We start from the raw sequence: 19,078 nt of genomic DNA on the forward strand, positions 1-19,078 counted from the left end.
CCGTTCAATAAGGTACATTGAAGCACAGTCTAGAAGGGTCCACTGTATCTAAGACCCTTCCATGTTATCACGGAGGAGATAAGTCAGTTTCTCCAGAGGAACCACAGTCATTACCTCCTTGTACCAATCATCCAGTGTAGGAACGTCTCTATGAATCCAAAGCTTGAGTATAGTCTTCCTCGCTATGTATAAGAGTATTCCAACCAATTTGGCGTTGTGTCTGGTCCTTGCACTGGATACCTTAGCTGCTAGTACACACTGGAGAGGTGACAAGTTCAAATTATATCCAAGCAAGGTGTCCAGCTCATTCTTCACCTCATTCCAAAACACCTGTATCTTTGTACATTTCCAAAGCATATGTGCATATGTACCAACTTCTGTGTCACATTTATTACAGTTAGGAGAGCTGAGACCAAGCTTGCTTCTCAGTAGAGGTGTATAATGGAGTCTGTGTAGGACAGTCTTCTTAGTTCCAACCTCAGAAATTCCATTCAAGTTTAGTCAAGGAGACAGACTGAGATGAGAAAGACTAAGATGAGAAGAGAGGGCAAGAGAGAGAGAGATGAAAGTGAAGAAACAGAGCAGAAGGTAAATACTACGGTAATTTACTAAGGTAAATATTTGGTGCCAGAGGGTTGATTCAGGCTCTGTGCGCTCTGTGACTTTGGCCTCCCAGGCTTGGTGTAAAGTTAACATTCTCAGTGATGTGATTGTACCGTGGTAAATTTGTGAAGGGTTGCCAAGGACAAGGCACTTTTATGACTTGGAGTTGTCGCGTTGTCTTTGTCGGCAGAATACCAATTATTCTCAGTGCCCTTTTTTGTTCAGTAGGCAGGTCTTTGTGCCATTACAGTATTACTGTACTGTAGTGTGTGAGGTCTGTATGTCTCTTTTTAAGTAGTCGTAGAATCCATTTTGCACAAATGCTAGAATTGTTTAAAGAGCCCTACCATGCCACTGTAAGCCCCACTGATGTTCTCCCTTGGTGCTCGGCTATGAGTGAGTGTGCATCGAGGAGGTAGAGTGACCTTTGTGCGGTGCGTGTGATTATGGTAATCTCCACCCCCCACCCCTTAGTCCTTCTACACTGGACCCAGACTGAGGGGCCTGCTCGCTGCCAAGCAAGCTAATTCTCAAGCTCTCTTTCCCTACAACCAAACCTCCGAGACCTCTCTGGGACGCAAACTAAATGAAAATAGCTGATATGCTATTTTCACTACTTCATAAAAAGAAATAGGGAAACAAATATATATATATATAAATATAAATATATATCTCCTGATTAGTTCATGGCCCCAAAATGGGTTAGGGTTAGGCCCACAGTTTGGGAATGACGGCTCTACTAGTCCTTCTACTGCTTTACGCTACGGATCAGAGCTACAGTATGCTCTACTGTACAGTAAGTTGACAAGTCTAATTGCTTTGCCCAGGCATTAGAGAATAGCAATTTTGTGGGAGTCCATTGTTTGTTAAAGCTGGTACAGAGGCTATTTTCTTAGGCCCATTTATTTCCATTCATTCCACTGGTTTAACGCACGCACGCACGCACGCACGCACGCACGCACGCACGCACGCACGCACGCACGCACGCACGCATGCACGCACGCACACACACACACACACACACACACACCCCCACCCTCCCTCCCTTCCTCTCCCCATTAGCCATCACACTGAGTGGTTTTTATAACCTTGAGCATACTGTGGGAAGTGATTTGATGCTCTTTTTGTCTCTGGAATTTGTGAAGATCTTCAGTCATTTTCATCCAAGGTCAGCTATTGCGCTTTCTTTTGTTCACAAATTTGTTGAGTTGCAGCCATGCGTTTTGGCTGTGACAAGAATTCACTCTGACTTGATTTGGACATATTCAATGACTACTTCACATGCTTTTGAGATGAGAACAGTGATGCGGTATAAAACAGCTCAGAGGTGACCCGAGCACGCTCGTTTTGCGACTCCTCTCTTCCTTTCCCCTGCATTTCACACAGGTGTGCACAACTGCACACACATAGTGCACCTTTAATATCACTCACTCAAGCACGCCTACACACAGCACAGGTCTGACATAATTATACCAGGCCCTTGATGCTTGGCACTGTCTTGAGTGGTTGCCTCCCAACATCTCTGTGGATGGGCCTAGCTGCGGTACACTATTGATTCCCCAGTGCTCTGGGGAAGCACAAATATTATCATATTTTTCCCCCACGTGGCAGTTTTGGACGGAGCAGAGGGTCGTGATAGAATAAACCAAATCAATCTCTGAGGAAACCAAGGGCAAAGAGTCTTTGGACCGGCTGTTTTAGCACACTGTGAAATTGATGCATATTATCTGTCCCTCCAGGGTACAGCGTGACACGGACGGCGCCGCTGTACGGATGGTTTTAGCTGAGTGGCATGTCGAGCGGCATTCTTACGTCTGAAGGGTGTGTTTTGACTCCGGCCGCTTTTTCAGTCCGCTCGTGTTTCGCTAACGATCTGTTTTGACTGCAGCACAGATGCACAGATGCATTGTGCGTGTTGCTTTGATCTATGGGGCGCATGTTGACTGCTCAGAGCTCTGCCTCAGCCTGATATTTGTGGACAAGGGATAAGTTAAAGGCCCTCAGACTCTGCGGTTATCAACCCCAACCCCACCCTCTGCACACACATGCAGACACACACACACTCTAGACCAGGGCAGAGAGAAATGGATGAAGAGTGTCTTAGAGCTGATTGCAAAACCTGCTGTTCCCCTTGAAGGAAATCTCAATGAGGGAGAGAATGTTTCACTTTCTCTCACTGTCAGACCGTCAGTGCAGACGCCAAAGGGGTCCAGCTTGCAGCTGTTGTCCATCTCCATCCCAGGTGGTTCACATTTTAATTGAGATACCCAGGACTGATGGTCCTATTATGGTTCAAATGGACCTCAAATGTGCTCTTTTCTACCAGACTGCAGAACACACAAAAGCGCACGTGACACATGGCTGAACTCCAGTTGTGTCACCCTGTCTGTCCTCCACCACACACACACACACACACACACACACACACACACACACACACACACACACACACACACACACACACACACACCACGATAGCATATTCAGGATGCTCGTAATGGTTTGCATTTCAATCCAGTCACCTCTAAACTGGATACATTAGCATAACTAAACTGCCAAAGTCCTTACCACATAGACTTCTCTGCACAACGAACAATAACGGTGCCTTCAGCATGACAGTAGAACTGTAATTCATTTGTTTGTGATTTTTACATTGTGCTAAATGTGACTTGACTTTGGATGGAGAGCCTGCAAATGTATTTCTCCCAGGCTAGCGAGGTGTTGCCACTTCTTCAACTCTTCTCGCAGCAAATGTATCTGGGGGGTCTCCGTTTTGGTTCGATAAAGGTCCTGAAAGACCACAGAGCAGGTCCTCCCAATGTGGGTAATGGCTAAACATCGGACGTACAACCATGTCGTATGACAGGATAAATGAGGCTTAAAAAACTAATTTATCCTGGGAAAAAAAGAGAAGATGTTTTCATGCTGCCCTCTGTGTAAAATCATTTCCCTTCTTCCCTCAGACTCCATCTCTCTCTTTCTTCCTCAGTCTCAGCTTATTTTCAAAATCTCAACACATTCTCTGTCTCTCTTTCAGCCATGCCAACACCCCATACCCTTTCTCTTTACATCACTCTGTCCCTCTCTTCTTATTTGTACTTGGCAAATAAATCTGATCAGGCATTTCCTCAGTTTATTAGCCAGTAGAGGCAGCCTCTGTGAGTGGACGAGTGCTGACTCCAGCACATCTGAACGCCAGGGCCTGATGATTAAATGCCTGGGGGCTAGATCAGTCTGAGGCGAGTGTGTACAAATAGAGCAACCTGAACGTAAAATGAAACAAAAAACAGTATTGGTAAGGTAAGTAGAAATATCCGTCACTGACATACTGTAGCCCCAGAAAGGAGAATTTGTAAGCCACTGATTTGCTTTTCATGACCTAAAACCTATAGTACCAGCATTTCCATTATTTTTCAATTTTTAACAGTTTCAGTTTCAGGCTGACAGTGTTCCTGTGAAATGAAGTTGCTATTGAACAGAAGAGCCCGAAAGCAAGCTCAAGTCCTTTTGTTGTTGTGAAACATGACAAAATAAGTTGGCATATATAGTAGTGTTCAATTAACTATAGTGGGAGAATAAATAGGCACAAATAGCTTAGTAATTAAGGCTCCAAAAACAAGTAATGGTCAAACCTGGAGGTTAATTTAACTCTCAGAATAAAAAGAGCATTGAGGGTTTTTAGCGTGACTTTTTTGTGGATCGGTTCAGAGGAAAACTACTTTGTGGGATGCTGCGATTGTGTAGAAGCAGCTCTGCGTGGTCCTAACTGAAAACGTGCCATCTGCCTCATAACGTCCACCAACGGACTAACGCTATCAAACCCCAGAAGGAAATGAAACACTGTGTTAATTGCCAGATTTCCTTCCACTAACTACTGCCTGAATCACATGAATAAATCACTGCTCATTGTCCTTGCAGTGTCCCTTCTCCATTCTCCTATTGACTGAACAATCAAGAAATGCAGCTCGATGCATGTTAATGTTCCTGGGCCTATCCAGTAAGCTCCTGCAGCCGTCCTCTTTGGCGCTTTAAGATTGCAGTAGGTGGCAAGTGTTTCTGGGTGTGTCATGTTTCATTTCAGATGTTTTCTCAAGATTGCATCACCTGTCCCATCTGCTGTTGTGACATGGGCACATCATTCCCATTCCTCTGGAAGTTTATTCTTGCAAGATTGCTGGACTAAGTGTGATGAAACACAGTAGATAGCAGATACTAGTGGAACAAAATGAATCAGGGACAATATATCACATTTTTATTCATTTTTGGCCAGGATTTGACTGTTGAATATTCACTTTAGTTCCATTTACAACATCGCTTCTAGATTAGAATAGTTGAGATGTTGATGTAAAATGATATATGATATTGATACTTAAATAAATAAGTATCAAGATGACATTTTACTGAAACTTTGACAATATCATCATCTATCAAGTACAGAATTATTCATATAGCACTCAAAACATGTAGACATCGGATTAGTTGCTCCTTGAACAACAGCCAGTGATATTTGAGCAGAGGAATGATTTGTCATATTTTGTCAGGATTAGAGTTTTCCTTTTTGCCCCTGTGGCATTTCCTCTGCTCTGCTGAAACGTGCTGCTTGCGGCCACCTGAGTGCTGGCTACAGACACATGTTGTTTAGCACTCTCAAGCATATTGTCCTGGGATCCCCTTACTTTACTGTATCTACCGGCAGCTGAAAAGTGCAAAGCTGCTTGGGGGGTTGCCCCTGGAAGAGCAGGTGTTGTGGTGGATATTCCATTGCTTAGAAGACGAGGTTGCCTCTGGAAACACTGGTGTCGTGCTGGGCATGCATTTGATAGACGGACAGAATCCACTGTGGTAACATAATGAATTATAGGAGATGGGACCATTGGGTGAGCTGTTGAGCCATCATTTATAATGATACGTGTACACAAAGGGATTTCGGCGACATTGGTGACGACTCCAGAATTTGAATGATAGCGGCAAGCGTGCTAGCTCCTTGCATAAATAAATGAATCGTAAAACCTCACGTCTCCGCTCCTGCTGAGCAAGATGTCCCTCAAATCCCCCACATAAGCAGGCGAGCACAGATGACAGGTTTTGTTTAATATTCAAAATATATTCTGCACAGCATTCACCAAAGCAGAGCATGGCAGGAGAATTAGAGCGATTTCAGTCCTTCCCTTGGAACACTTCTCTTCTTCTCAGTCCTGGCTTTGATATTGTCCCTCACTTACAAATATGGGTCAGTGCTTACTTGGTTTGCACGCCTTGTCATGCACTGAAATGAGCCGATCAACAAGCTTGTGTGTGTCACTGACGTGCAACTAAGTATGAATAAGACTCAAGGCAGCTTTCCATTGTGCTATTGTGATTATTTGGCACTCACCTACAACTCCATGTTTTGTTTTGTTTTGATTTCATGCATTTAATTACTAATGAACCTATTTCTTGTTGGGATTTATCTTTACAAGTTCAGAGATGTACCCGAGTTGCTTCCATGACTACCCCAGACTGTCTGAGACTGTCAGACTGCCTCACTTATTGAGAAGTGGTAAGGACATAGGAAGGAGACTATGAGGACATCTGTATCTCCACATGCTGCATTGAAGTAATAATTGAATTGCAAAATGCCCTACGTTTGTGAAGATCCGGAGGAGAATAAAAGACAACTACAGTTGTTCTAATTCAGTTTATCCATTGCTTTGAAGAGATCAGAGAGCACATATGCCGCACTCTGTAATTGCAATTTCTCTGAAACTGGTAAAAAGAAAAAAGAAGGGCCACTTCTTTACAAATCGTGAGATGCGGCATCTACTTCATCAACCTTCAGATGCCCCATAAATCCACGTAAAGTGTCACACGATGGGAGATGAATGACTCGGGAGCACATTGAGCTCTGAACTGAACTCTGATTATCTGTCTTTTATCTGTCCATCTTAACTGTCATGTCGTGATCATCATCACCACCACCACCACAAACAGGCTGACGAGGCACGTTTTAAGAGAAGCGCTGTTTATTCTCTATGTACCCCCTCCAACACACAAAAACACGCACACAGGCACCAAATATAATATTAATGTTACAACATGCATTATAGATCTGAGATCACAACTTCGACAACCCCCCACAGCGATTAAATGGAGGCTGTTTTGTTTTTATCAGTCCTCCCTGCTTCCCTTATCAGTTCATTTGCATAATTAACAGTGGCTGACGCTGTGTCCTCATGAGCAACTGCTGCCGCGGTCGCTCTAAACTCGAAATAATGTCCCACTTATTACGAGCGAGTGTCACTTTAAAGCCTCACTCGCGCTGTGCACCATCGGCACGTTGTGAGTGAGGGGTGCAGTCGACTGCATTCGGGGTGTTTGTCTTTAGCAGCACACAGGCAAACTGCACTACAAGATGCTGGACAAAAACCTTCCTGTCCCCTGGCTGTATGTTCAGTATGTGTTATCTCTTAGCTTTGACACAACCTGAACTTCCAACACTGCACTGCACTCAACCTACAATTACATTAACACAAAAAAGAAGAAAAAATAAAATGGCTTCTTGCCATGCCATACATATCCCTGATTAGACGTTTCTCATGAATACCAGAAGAGGCGTTCCCTTGTGAACAGGAAAAGCTCAAATTAAACTCAAGTGAGGAGGTGGGAGGGGAGTTGAGTACCGGGGTGGTCTTTGTGAGGAGGTGGGAGGGGAGTTGAGTACCGGGGTGGTCTTTGCTGCAATTCCCTTTTTGTCCACAGGCACATACAGTATGTCCTCTCTCTATTGCCTTTTTTCTTTTCTCTTCTGAAGAATCCTGAAGTAAAACATAATTTATTCCATCTTGCTTTTATTCTAATGAGTCATTCTCAATTTTGTTGGACTATTTATACAAGAATAAGCCCACTGAGTTTAATAAAGAGGACATTGTCAAGCAGTGGGGAGTAGAACGTGTGTGCTTTTTGTGAATCAGAACGTGTGTGCCTGCGTGCGTGCGTGCGTGCGTGCGTGCGTGCGTGCGTGCGTGCGTGTGTGTGTGTGTGTGTATATCTGTTTATGTGTGTGCGTGTGTTGTCTGCCCTCTGCAGGTTTTTGTATACACACATGTGGTGGTGTATATACATTTGTCATTCGTGTTTGTGTTGTAGATGTAAGAAGAGGTTATGTGAAGGTCAGCTGATGCAGCAGTAGCTGTGTTCAGACAGACAGGGTGTTTTCACACAGCTTTCCGGGAATGTTGGAGGAAGGTGACTTGAACTGCTTTGTGATGGCTAATCTAACCATATCCTCTCTCTCCCCTCTCTCTGTCTCTTTCTCTCTTTCTTCCCCGCTGTGCTCCACTCTCTAAACATTATCTCTCTCCCTTCACTCTCACTGGCTCCCTCCCTCTGTTCTCCTTTCCCCTGCATTGCACCCCCTCCCTCCTCATCTTGGAAATATACATTCACACCTTCTCTCTGTCTCTCCTGTCTGTCTTGTATACATACATACATCTCTCTCTCTCTCTCTCTCTCTCTCTCTCTCTCTCTGCAGGTTCATTGACAGTGTCCATCACAGACATGCGTGCTCCGGTGGTAGGGGGCTCAGGGGGGGTCTACGCTCTGTGCTCGGCGCATCTGGCCAACGTTGTCATGGTAACTGCCCTCATCACCACCTTCCATTGTTAATGTCTGATAACGGTATCAATGGGGGGTTGAAATGTCAGTGCTGCCCGCTTGGAGGGAGGGAGGGAGGGAAGGAAGGGGGGGGGAGAGAGAGAAAGAGAGAGAGCGCTTCTCTGCACCATCACAGCTGGACAGATTCACAAGCTATATTTTTGGGTTTTGGAGAATGCATTTTTTTTTACCTTTTTTTTTTTCATGCCTAAGTGGTTAAAGCTTTCAACCCTCCTTTATTCCCTCTACACCAAATCTCTTTGCCAAAAATATTACAATATCTTGTAGATCTGCTATTTTCCCAGAATGTTCGCCCCAGAATAGGCACACCTGGGTTCATGTGGTTAATGGAAGCACTCTGACAAGTTCATATAAATGCAATGAGATAAGGACTTTTAATAGTTCTCTAACAAGCATCGTTTTGGGGGGAGTAACACCATGGCATATATTTAGGAGCCACGACCTCCCCCTCATCTCGTTTTATCAACCAAATGGAGGGGGAAGTGACCCTGATGAGTAGCATGCGAGGAAGATTTAAATCCAATATTTTATATTGCTATGCCATTTAATTTACACAGTGGTCTTGTAATCCTTATTGATCAACCTCCTTTAAGGCAGCACTTAATTCTTCAGTGGAGTCTCTTTCTTAATTATTTATGGATGTGTCCAATTGTTTTCACCTTGAACATTAACGTATACAACCTATATACTACTATATCTACACACACATGTCATTACTGTCGGGTGTAAACCTTGTATGTCCTAAACCGACACTTTTCAGGAAATGGGGAAAAAAGAACATGTTCCAATCAATCCAGTGTAGTTATTATTTTGTTAATACTTTTCATTGGTTCAATATTTATAAACACTTCAGGAATAGAACAAATGGCAGATCTACAAGCTCACAATGTGTCACGACTTGCGCTTCAGTGCATAAAGTTGAGATATGGATACAAGATTTCTCCCCAACAGCAACAATATGCACGCACGCACGTGCACAGACACGCACGCACGCACGCACGCACGCACGCACGCACGCACGCACGCACACACACAAAGGCTTGTGTTAAATGTCCTCAGTATATTCTGTCAAGGTCTCAAGGCAGCATACGATCTCATTAATCACTTTAGCCTAGACCGTCACTAAAGGCTATAGGAAAGTGACAACAGATATAGGAATCAAAGCGCAAAAGCAAGAGTTTCTAACTTTGGTCTACGTGGCTCTGTGCTGATAGCAACAAATTGCAGACAGTTTGTTTGGTCTAGTGTGCTTGATGACTGGTTCTGTCTACTAGTGGGAGCCCTCAAGGAATGTCTTGGCTCAGCTCAGTTTAAGGTTGTACAGTACGACGGGAAACATATTTCTGTATACAGTTACCGCAGCCTAAGCCTCACCAATAGTTAGTTGAAAAGAGATAGTCAAGCTCAGTTTAGTTTTTGAGGCCACTGTTTGCTAACCTGACTCCGCCAGATGGGGCAGCAGAGAGTACACTGGGTTCCCCCCTCCTGCTCCCATCTGGGAACTCTCAGGCAGACTTGATGCCCGGCCACAAAACGGCCTGGCCAATCAGCAGCAGCTAGAAGCTAGAAGAGCTTCTAACTGTTTGCATGAGTCCCCTTTGAATTAAATCTGCCTTGATGAGCATTGCAGGGTTTTTCTTTTTCTCTTTTGTGTAGCTTCTTTTCTTAATTCAATGCATCAATTTGTCCAAACCAATCATCCAAACCACATGTAAATTTCTATACTGAAAACAGCTGGGCTGACAATTTGATTGAGAGTGCAAGGCAAAATGTTTTCCTGTCAGTCCGCGAAAGAATGCCGCTGTGCGTCTCAGCAATTCTTCATTTCATCATCACCATTATGATAACAAGATTTATACCATTGAAAACTTTATAAAGATTGCATGAGAGTGTATGTCAAAGAAAATTGCCTTACAGCAGAAAAGAGCAATGGCACCTGGCTGAGTTAAGATAAAGATTACAGAAACCTTTATTGATCCCCGGGGGACATTCAGGTTTCATTGCAGCAAAAGAAGTAAGAATGAAAAACAGGTAAGGGTCAAGAGCCAATTAAAAATGAAATAAATACCAGCAAACTTTGGTCATAGCCACTTGGAATAGGATCTGAAAGATCTAGCTCATACTTCTTGATCACATGACCCCAGAGATAATGTGTACCGATGACGTTGATCAGGCCGACATTGCCAGAGATTAGCTGTACACAGACAGAATGACTGGCGGTCGGACACAGGGTGCAAAACATGTCATGCCTTTCAGTCTGGTGGAGACAAATATCACCAATCAATGAATGGATGGATGAATGAATGGATCTACGGTATGTACAGACAATCAACAGTGAATCTGTTCAGTGTCAACAGACTTCAGCAGTGAGTATCTGGTTAATATCTGAACCGTCTGTCAATCAACCGTGTATAACGGTAACGGTGTCAACACACCTTCAAAAGGGATCTGTCGAGGTTCTGTAGTGTTCGTTCTAGGACTGTGTGCAAGTGCACTAGAGTCGAAACCAGAGTCAGTAATCCCATAGAACATTACACACAGTGCAGGTTTTAAGCTCTCACATGGGGGTCAAGCCTGGTTGTCCACATCACCCCACACACACACACACACACACACACACACACACACACACACACACACACACACACACACACACACACACACACACACACACACACACACACACACACACACACACACACACACACACAATTATTATTGGAATTTTATTAGCACTGCCAATCCACAGTCATATTAAACATAGGGGCATAGCAGTGTTGTTAGGACTCCATTTTATTGACTTTTCCTGGCCGTCTTTAATCTTGCATGGCAGTCGCCTTTGCTTCCCTTTCAGCGTAAGGAGAGGGGAAGAGATCTCTCACACACCCCAGGGCTAGGAACTTAAGGAGGGATGTGATTGGTGCAATTATTCCTCCCCATGCAGGAACAAATGTATTATTCTAAAGGCAGGATGCTATTGTTTTTTTCTTTATCTCCGAAGAATCACAGGGGCTTTTTATTGTCCTGTTCTCACCCCTCTGTTAAACTATCTCAGCCCCCTGATTAATAGAATGCCACTGGATTGGAACCAGTAAGTGGAGAGCAGCCAGGTGTAAAATAATGTCTCATATACAGTAGGTGCCCCTTGACTGCCCGTATGAATATGGATCGTCTCTCTACAGTCTAAATATGTTCAACAAATTGGAATGGGTGTCATCCTGCTAAACTCTTAATATGCTATTATTTTACGTGATTGCTTGTTCATGTGATATTTTCTTTGCTAATTTCAGAACTGGGCTGGGATGCGCTGTCCATACAAGCTCCTCCGCATGATCCTGGCATTGGTCTGCAGTAAGTTACATTCTTATTTACATTCCTAGCTAAACATTTAAAAAGAAAGCACTACACATGTTGTTCACAGTCTAAGAGGCAATTGCCATGAATCCTACAAGTGGGACTTATATTATAGGATCCAATAAGCGCAGGCTACATCACTTACTGTAATAATATATTTAATGACATAGTTTGCCGATTGGACATTGCATTGTTTTCAAAGGACTCGAGTCATACTGCATGGCTGTGTACAGCACATGAGAGCCAATCCAATATGATGTTCGTTAGCGAGCAATATGTTCCCTCCATCTGTCCGTTATCTCTCTCCCGTTTTCAAATACAATTCTCTTAGTTGTGATGCAATGATTGTGTGGACTGCTGCGTTTAGACGGCTATGTTCAGCCTCTCTCACTAGTGGTCAAATAGTATTACTTTTGATGGTAATTTCTCTGCATTCATTTGGGGGTTACTTTTTAATCCTCCCGGGACCCATCTTTGGCTATGATTCAAATGTGGAATAACCTTACAGGATGTAGCTCAGCTTTAACCATCATTATATGCTCATCTCCCTGCTGGCTGATAGCACAATATAAACCCCACTCTAATCCTTCTCTCGCCTGAGTATCATGACTGCCAGGCTGAACTCAGACTCTCACCTTGCTGATTCTGTTGCCGTATCATTGACCATATTTACACAGAGGCTATTCTTACTTCATACTCGGGGAGTTTTGGGTACCCCATCCACCGAATATGAAGAACAAAATGGCCACCATGTGAATATGGACTATTGTTTTCTGTCATTCACAGTGAGTTCGGAAGTTGGCCGGGCGGTGTGGCTGCGCTTCTCGCCTCCGCTGCCCTCCTCGGGGCCTCAGCCGAGCTTCATGGCTCACCTGTCGGGGGCAGTGGTGGGTATAAGCATGGGGCTGCTCATCCTGCGGAGCTACGAGGAGAGCCTGCAGAAGCAGTGTTCCTGGTGGGTCATCGTCTTCTCCTTCATCACTTTCCTTCTCTTTGCAATCTTCTGGAACATCTTTGCCTACGAGCTGCTGGGTGTGCAGATTCCTCCTCCCCCCTGATGAAGGCCCCCCCGGGCCCCAGGCCCAACCCCTGCTTTGTGCATCCACGTTTTTCTGCACTGGCTACCGTAAACCACCCGCCCCCATCCTTTCAAATTCGAACCAACCGATATGAATTCATTCGATATACTGAAGCCAACCAAGAATAATATTATAAATATTTTCTACAGATACTTTGCAAATCAAAGAAATACTTCTCTTTTATTAAAGAGGGATTACAGTAGCAAGAAGTACAGGTGACAGTTCCTCATATCCACTTTGAGGAACATCTCTCTTTTTATATGTTGAAATCCCATCCACCTTATTGCTCTAACCTTTCACAGAGCAATTTGCTGTTGAACTCTTTTATTCTGAGGGATTCCATTATAGACAAGTGCATCCTGCTTACCATTTAAAGACCCTGTGAACGGAAATCTCAAACTCAATTCATGCAGGCCTCTGACCAAAAATAAAAGAATGGTTGCAAGTTATATGCTTTGAACAATGCTATTGTGCATTGCAAAGGTGCTAGACAAATATTCAACAGCAGCAACTTTTTTTTTAAGTGGGGGTAATGCCAAACAAGGAAGCAGTGATAAGATTAAGTTTTGTGATATTTATTTTTAGGCATTTGGCTATGTTAGGTTTACAATGGAGAGAGACAGGGAATAGTGGTCAGAATGTTTGGGGATGCCATGAGAGGTAATGATCTGGATGAATCTATGCCATTGCAAGTGGGACTGTGACAATATGTTTGAATCACCAGAATGCCTCATATTTAGTTTATTTAGTCAGATATTTCCCACTGTGTATCTGACTCGGGTGGGGCACTACACTATTTAAAAAATAAATGTTAAGCATCTATTAACCATATTCCCATAGTGGCCACTGGTGGGAGTATGAAGTATGAGCAAAATTGCTGGTGTGTGTGAATATTGACACATACCCATTTAGACCTGAGGCTGATTATAAAAATCACACTTGTGTGAAATGAGCGGTGCCTCACTTCTTTAAACAATCATCGTATTCTAAACAACAATTAAAAGTCCATAGACTTGGCTGCCACATGACATCACGTGGGGTGCTGTTTTAGTTTTTACGTAAATTAAAAGCCATACTATAGTTTTGGCTGCCATGACATAATTTCCGAAAAGCCAGACGTCGGAGGGGTTAGCGCCCATCAAAAACGTCTGTTCTGAAAGGTATAACAACGTATATAATTTAGGTGTTCCAGGTCTAAATGGGTTCACAACTTTTTCTTTGTTACCTCAGAAACAAAGTATGAGATCTCATTCGAAATATCATATTAAAGTGAGAGTTTAGCAACAAAGAGATCTTGTTCAAAATATACAAGAATGCTCTATCTCTCAAGTCTCTCTCGCCCCCTCCCTCCCTCTCTCTTCTTTTCTTAGTTGAGTGCAGATGTATGTATTTATATTTATTTATTATTTATAGAGATTTTCACTTCATGGGATCTTTAAATCTAAGAGGGCACAAGTTTTATAAAGTCCCATCCCTAACATACATACACTGTGGATATGGTACATATTATATTGCATTATACAAGACACCTGTGATGGAAGGGAAAGAGACAATGAAAAAAAAAGGGGGGGGGGGTATACGTCTAAGAATATTGACATTCTTAACTTAATTATTTCTTTGGTGGTCGTCTCTTCAGCGAATGAGCTTCATCTATTAGTGTGGCATAATGCTAGCTACAAACCTGCTAAGTAGCCTACTGTGTAAAATACATCATCTCATGCTCTGTGGATCGATCTGACTGAGACAAGGACACAAACATGTTGCAGATAGAGGTCTTCTCTGTCTTCTGAAGACAACCACAGCTGACTCTGAAGTACAGCGTGGTCTGAGAACACATGCGCATACGCACACACACACACACACACACACACACACACACACACACACACACACACACACACACACACACACACACACACAGGCCTCTGCCTATTCTCTAACAGACTGAACTGGGGAGGGCACGGATGTGTCACCACCTGACCTCTAACCTCCATGTCCCAGAGGGCATTGGGGTCTCTGTCAGGCCCAGTCTATACCTCAGTTTCACATTCTTAGGGACTGTATACTTTTGTAAAGGAATGTATCCATAAAAAAGAGTGTTATTAAGTTATTTCTGTTTTTAATTTGATAGTGGATGTGTATATTGTATGTTCATAACTAAGAGTATATTTATTTGTATTTCTTTTCCTTGTTTAGGGGGAAAAAACTTTCAAATGGTGCAAACTTCATGCTAAGATTGTTGTTCTTCTGATAACTGTTACTGTATGGCTTTGATCCTCTAAAACATTATCTGTGAGGCAAAATCCTGTCTTCTTGGCAGAGCGCCAACGACTCAAGTCCACTTGACATCATAAATCTTTTGTGCTTTACAAAATAAGCCATAGAAGAACCAACTCACTGAAGGCAAAGGCTGCAGAGAAATGAAAAATAAATGTATTAATTGGAATTGCTGGTGAGCTTCAGTGAACATTGTTCATTTAAGAGATAATAAGAGACATCAGCATTCTGAATATTCAACTGTTGGGGGGTGTGTGTGTGTGGGGGGGGGGGGGGGGGGGGGGGGGGGTTGTTTGCGCAACTACTGTACATACCTGTGAGAGTCTGCACTCTTTGTCAGAGTGAGTTAAAATTAGCTGCAGGCAGGTGTCGTGCACCAAAACAACAAGCTCACATTGCACCACACTGAGACATGTAGTGAGCTTGTAGATCTGCTATTTTCAGTGTGCGACATCTATGTGCAACTAAATATAAATCAGGCTTAAATATTGGTCATTCCCCTGTAGCTGCACACATTTTCACATCTTAGCTGGTCAGATAGTAAACACAGACAGTAGGCTGAGGTCAGTTGTGATGTTGCCAAGTTGGTGTGTAGATGCCTGAAAGCAGTTCTTTTTTTTTGCAAACAATTCAACAAAATATGGAGAGAGCTCCCATCAACATATATTGATGGGAGCTCAGGCTTGGCTCGCAATTACATTGATTCATTCAATGTTCATTTTTTCCCCTCCCTCTCAATCAATAATTCATTGGACTTTGGCTGCTATTTATGCATTTACCGATCGTGATGGTTGGTCATAAAACAGCAGACTGGTAAACGGAGGTAAAAGGTTTGCCATTTTCAAAATTACGCATTTTAGTCAATCAAACATAACAGACTGAAAATATTTCCCAGTGTATGACATTGACATTGATGCACCTGTGATAGAAACTTGTGCACCCGTTGTGAACATTATTGCTACAGTACAAAATGATTGCTAAAGTACAATAAATAATGCATAATTAGCCTTCAATGATGATAGAGTGTAACAATGGACCCAAATGGGCTCTTACGTGGTCCCAAATTGGTTAATCTTTACACTCTAAGAGTTACATTAACATTCATGATTTGACTGCTGTTTTCCAGCAGGTGATGGGAATGAAGTGCATGCATCTTAATTAACCGGGTGGGGTAAAGTTAGCCAAGCGTATTTTATGAACCTGTCTGTGGGCTCAAGCCAAACACAGCACTGACATCACACCAAGAAGGCTGTGCCCTCCCCTTCCCTTCTCTGTTATTTAGACTACAGCTCAAGGGAGAGGAGTTTAAAGATGTGATAGAGGTGCGACTGTCATCCCCGGCTAACATAATGTGACAGTTTGGGTGGTACCAAAGCGAGGCTTATGAAAGATAGAGGGAGAGCAGGAATTAAGGAGGCACTCCCCATAAAACACCAGTCTAGGCTGTAGAGCAGTTACATGCGTACCTTTGTGTCTTGTTGCGTGCACATCACAACAATTCCAGTGTCAGGATGATGTATGGCCACTGCAAGAGGGGAGGCGGTATTTTACCAAGCCCAAAGCTACACTGTACATGGCACATCTTGTAATGAGTAGATCTGACAGGTTGCGTGATGTTTATTTAACTGCTAATTATGAGTGATATTGCATACTGTAATTATTTGGTTTAAGAAATGCAACAGGATTGCCTGGTGGAGAATGGCTGGACACAAACGGGGAGGGGGGTCCTTACCTTACCTTAACATGTTCATCATGCTTAACATCCATCATACTCAGTAATTCACACAACCTCCCCTCTATTAGCTAGCAGTTGCAATGTCTAAAGTAGAGTGTAATGCAGGGGAGGGTTACTCACTCATTGCACTAATTGCAGTGCATAATGATCAAATCTTAATGATTAATAGTTGAGCAGACTGCAGAACCAATTATGCAAGCATTCATCTCGCTCATCAACACGGTGAACCCCTTTATTGACTTCATTCTTTCAAATTCAACGTACAGTTCTGTTACTTTCACCTCTGTGCTTGTTCTTATTCTGTAATGCAGCCTAACGTACTGTAGCAGCATACTTGAGATCTTCTTAACTACTGTTTCTTATTCCCAGTTTCTGTATGTCACCATAGGTGTGTGTTTTTGAAGGGCACTAGCCCCTCCTATGCCCAGCTTTGAGGGTCTGTGTGAACACAAACATTGGCTTGTGATTGGCTGATCACCTCATAGCGATAATTTGAATGGCAAAGGCGCCAAAAGTGATTGGCCGGAATGACTTTTGTGATGTTTTGATAGGCTGAGCACGGAATGTGATGTATGATGATAAGATCGCCCTCACTTCACACAAGTGTGATTTTTTTCTATTTATTATATTTTTTTTGTTGCATTTATTGTGTAATGTGTTTATCTGACGTGTGCCATAATATTCTTGTGCCATCAACATTCTTTGATGCTTTCTTCAGGTATCGACATCCTGATACATTTCCAGTTGCTGTTGTACATGACCAATGCCTTGTTATGTAAATCCAAAACTACGCAGAGCCTTAGGCCACACTTGCTCCTTTGCGGCTTGCATTATCATCATGCTAGGAGGTCTATTACAAGGAAAGAGACTATGGGCTTCATTTTCGTCGCCGCTAAACCCCTTATCCCTAAACTTATTTGCCTTTTTTTACTATTTTGAAAAACATTTTTGAATAGTTCAACTAGCCAATCTATATTGACACGTTGTGAGCTTGTAGACTGGCCATTTTAACTATTCATTCAAAAATGTTTCGCAAAATAGTAAAAAAAAAAGGCAAAGAGGTTTAGGGATAAGGGGTTTAGCGGTGACGAAAATGGAGCCCCCTATCCCCCATACAGTGCATTGTACTTCAACTAAAGATGTTAATACATAGGCTACACAGCAATGAACTTGTTTGACACTGACCAGGCTGCCTTCCCTTAGTGTACTTGAACATGTTGCAGTCTCAGTGCAGACACTCTAAAAGAGACAGACTGTATTCACGAGTCATTGGATGCTCACCAGCCCCTTTTTTAATTTTTTTAGATTTAGCAAATTATAATAATACTGGTTCAGGAGTTCTCTGCCAATCCTGCTCCAAAATACAGACAATTAGCTTGACCCTGAATTATTGCCCACATTTATAGAAATCTTAAAAATATATAAATAGATAACTGGGCATTAAAATAAAAGGTGGACCAGGTACACAATGAAGGCCAGACAGGGGTCCCAGGACACAACTTTGAAGACTTAGTACACTGAAATGGCAAGAGTGCCACTGCCACTCATTATCCAACTTTAAAGGGCAATTCCACTACATTTCAGTTTAAAGTTACTATGTAATTCAATGCCGCCCAATGTCATTGTGGTCTTTATTAGTCGACAAGTCGGCAACAAGATGCGACTTGGTTAAAAAATAAAAAGGCAAAAGGAAGCAAGTCTAGTATGGTTTTTCAGTTTTTAGTTTGAGCATTATTGTTAACGTTCACAAATACGGAGCGGACCATCGGATGCCATGAGTATAACTTGAGTCAACTCTTGAAACAAGTGTTTTTTCCGTGCTATAATTTGGTATGAAGTCATATCTGTGCTGCTGTGGTAGTTTTCATGAGCTGCTTATTTGCATTAATAAAATGGTGCCAAGCTTAGGAGGTTTAATCTCCAAACCAGACCAGAGGTTGTACTAATACAGCGTTTACAAAAAAGTAATACAAAAAAAGCTATTTTTCTCTGGGTCATGAAGAAACTAAAGGAAACCTAAATTTACATAAATATGGATCATTTATATCAAAGTCCTCATTAATTATTTCATGATCTAATTGTACTTTTTAAATGTTCTGAACAGAACCATTTTATATTGTATATATATATATATTTTGGTTTTATTTTGTACTGTTCATTGTACTTGCTTTAATTTAGAAACAATATAAATAAAGAACAATACTGTGGCAACATCTCCATGATTCCACTGCTTCCCTTGTTTTGTTTGTTTAACAGTTCATCATCATGCAGCTTGTGTTTATTTGGATTAGAAGCAGTAGATTCAAACTCCAACACACACAGTAACATCCTGAGTGTTATTTTAACTCTACAAAATTGTATAAAGCAAGGCTTTTGC

General features: G+C 42.5%; 1 protein-coding gene across 1 annotated transcript in view; it reads left to right on the top strand.

Annotated features, from left to right (window-relative positions):
* Positions 1-13,081, top strand: part of rhbdl1 (rhomboid, veinlet-like 1) — a gene marked incomplete at its 5' end in the record, with an annotated part of 59,065 nt that extends 45,984 nt beyond the window's left edge. The window contains 3 exons of the mRNA XM_079492611.1: positions 8,114-8,214; positions 11,547-11,607; positions 12,397-13,081. Coding sequence (XP_079348737.1) covers positions 8,114-8,214; positions 11,547-11,607; positions 12,397-12,668 — 434 coding nt within the window. The 3' untranslated portion in view covers positions 12,669-13,081. The remainder of the gene's footprint in view (positions 1-8,113; positions 8,215-11,546; positions 11,608-12,396) is intronic.
* Positions 13,082-19,078: the final 5,997 nt, after the last annotated feature.

This window comes from Electrona antarctica, assembly GCF_951216825.1.
Source record: "Electrona antarctica genome assembly, chromosome: 22".
Classification (NCBI taxonomy): domain Eukaryota; kingdom Metazoa; phylum Chordata; class Actinopteri; order Myctophiformes; family Myctophidae; genus Electrona; species Electrona antarctica.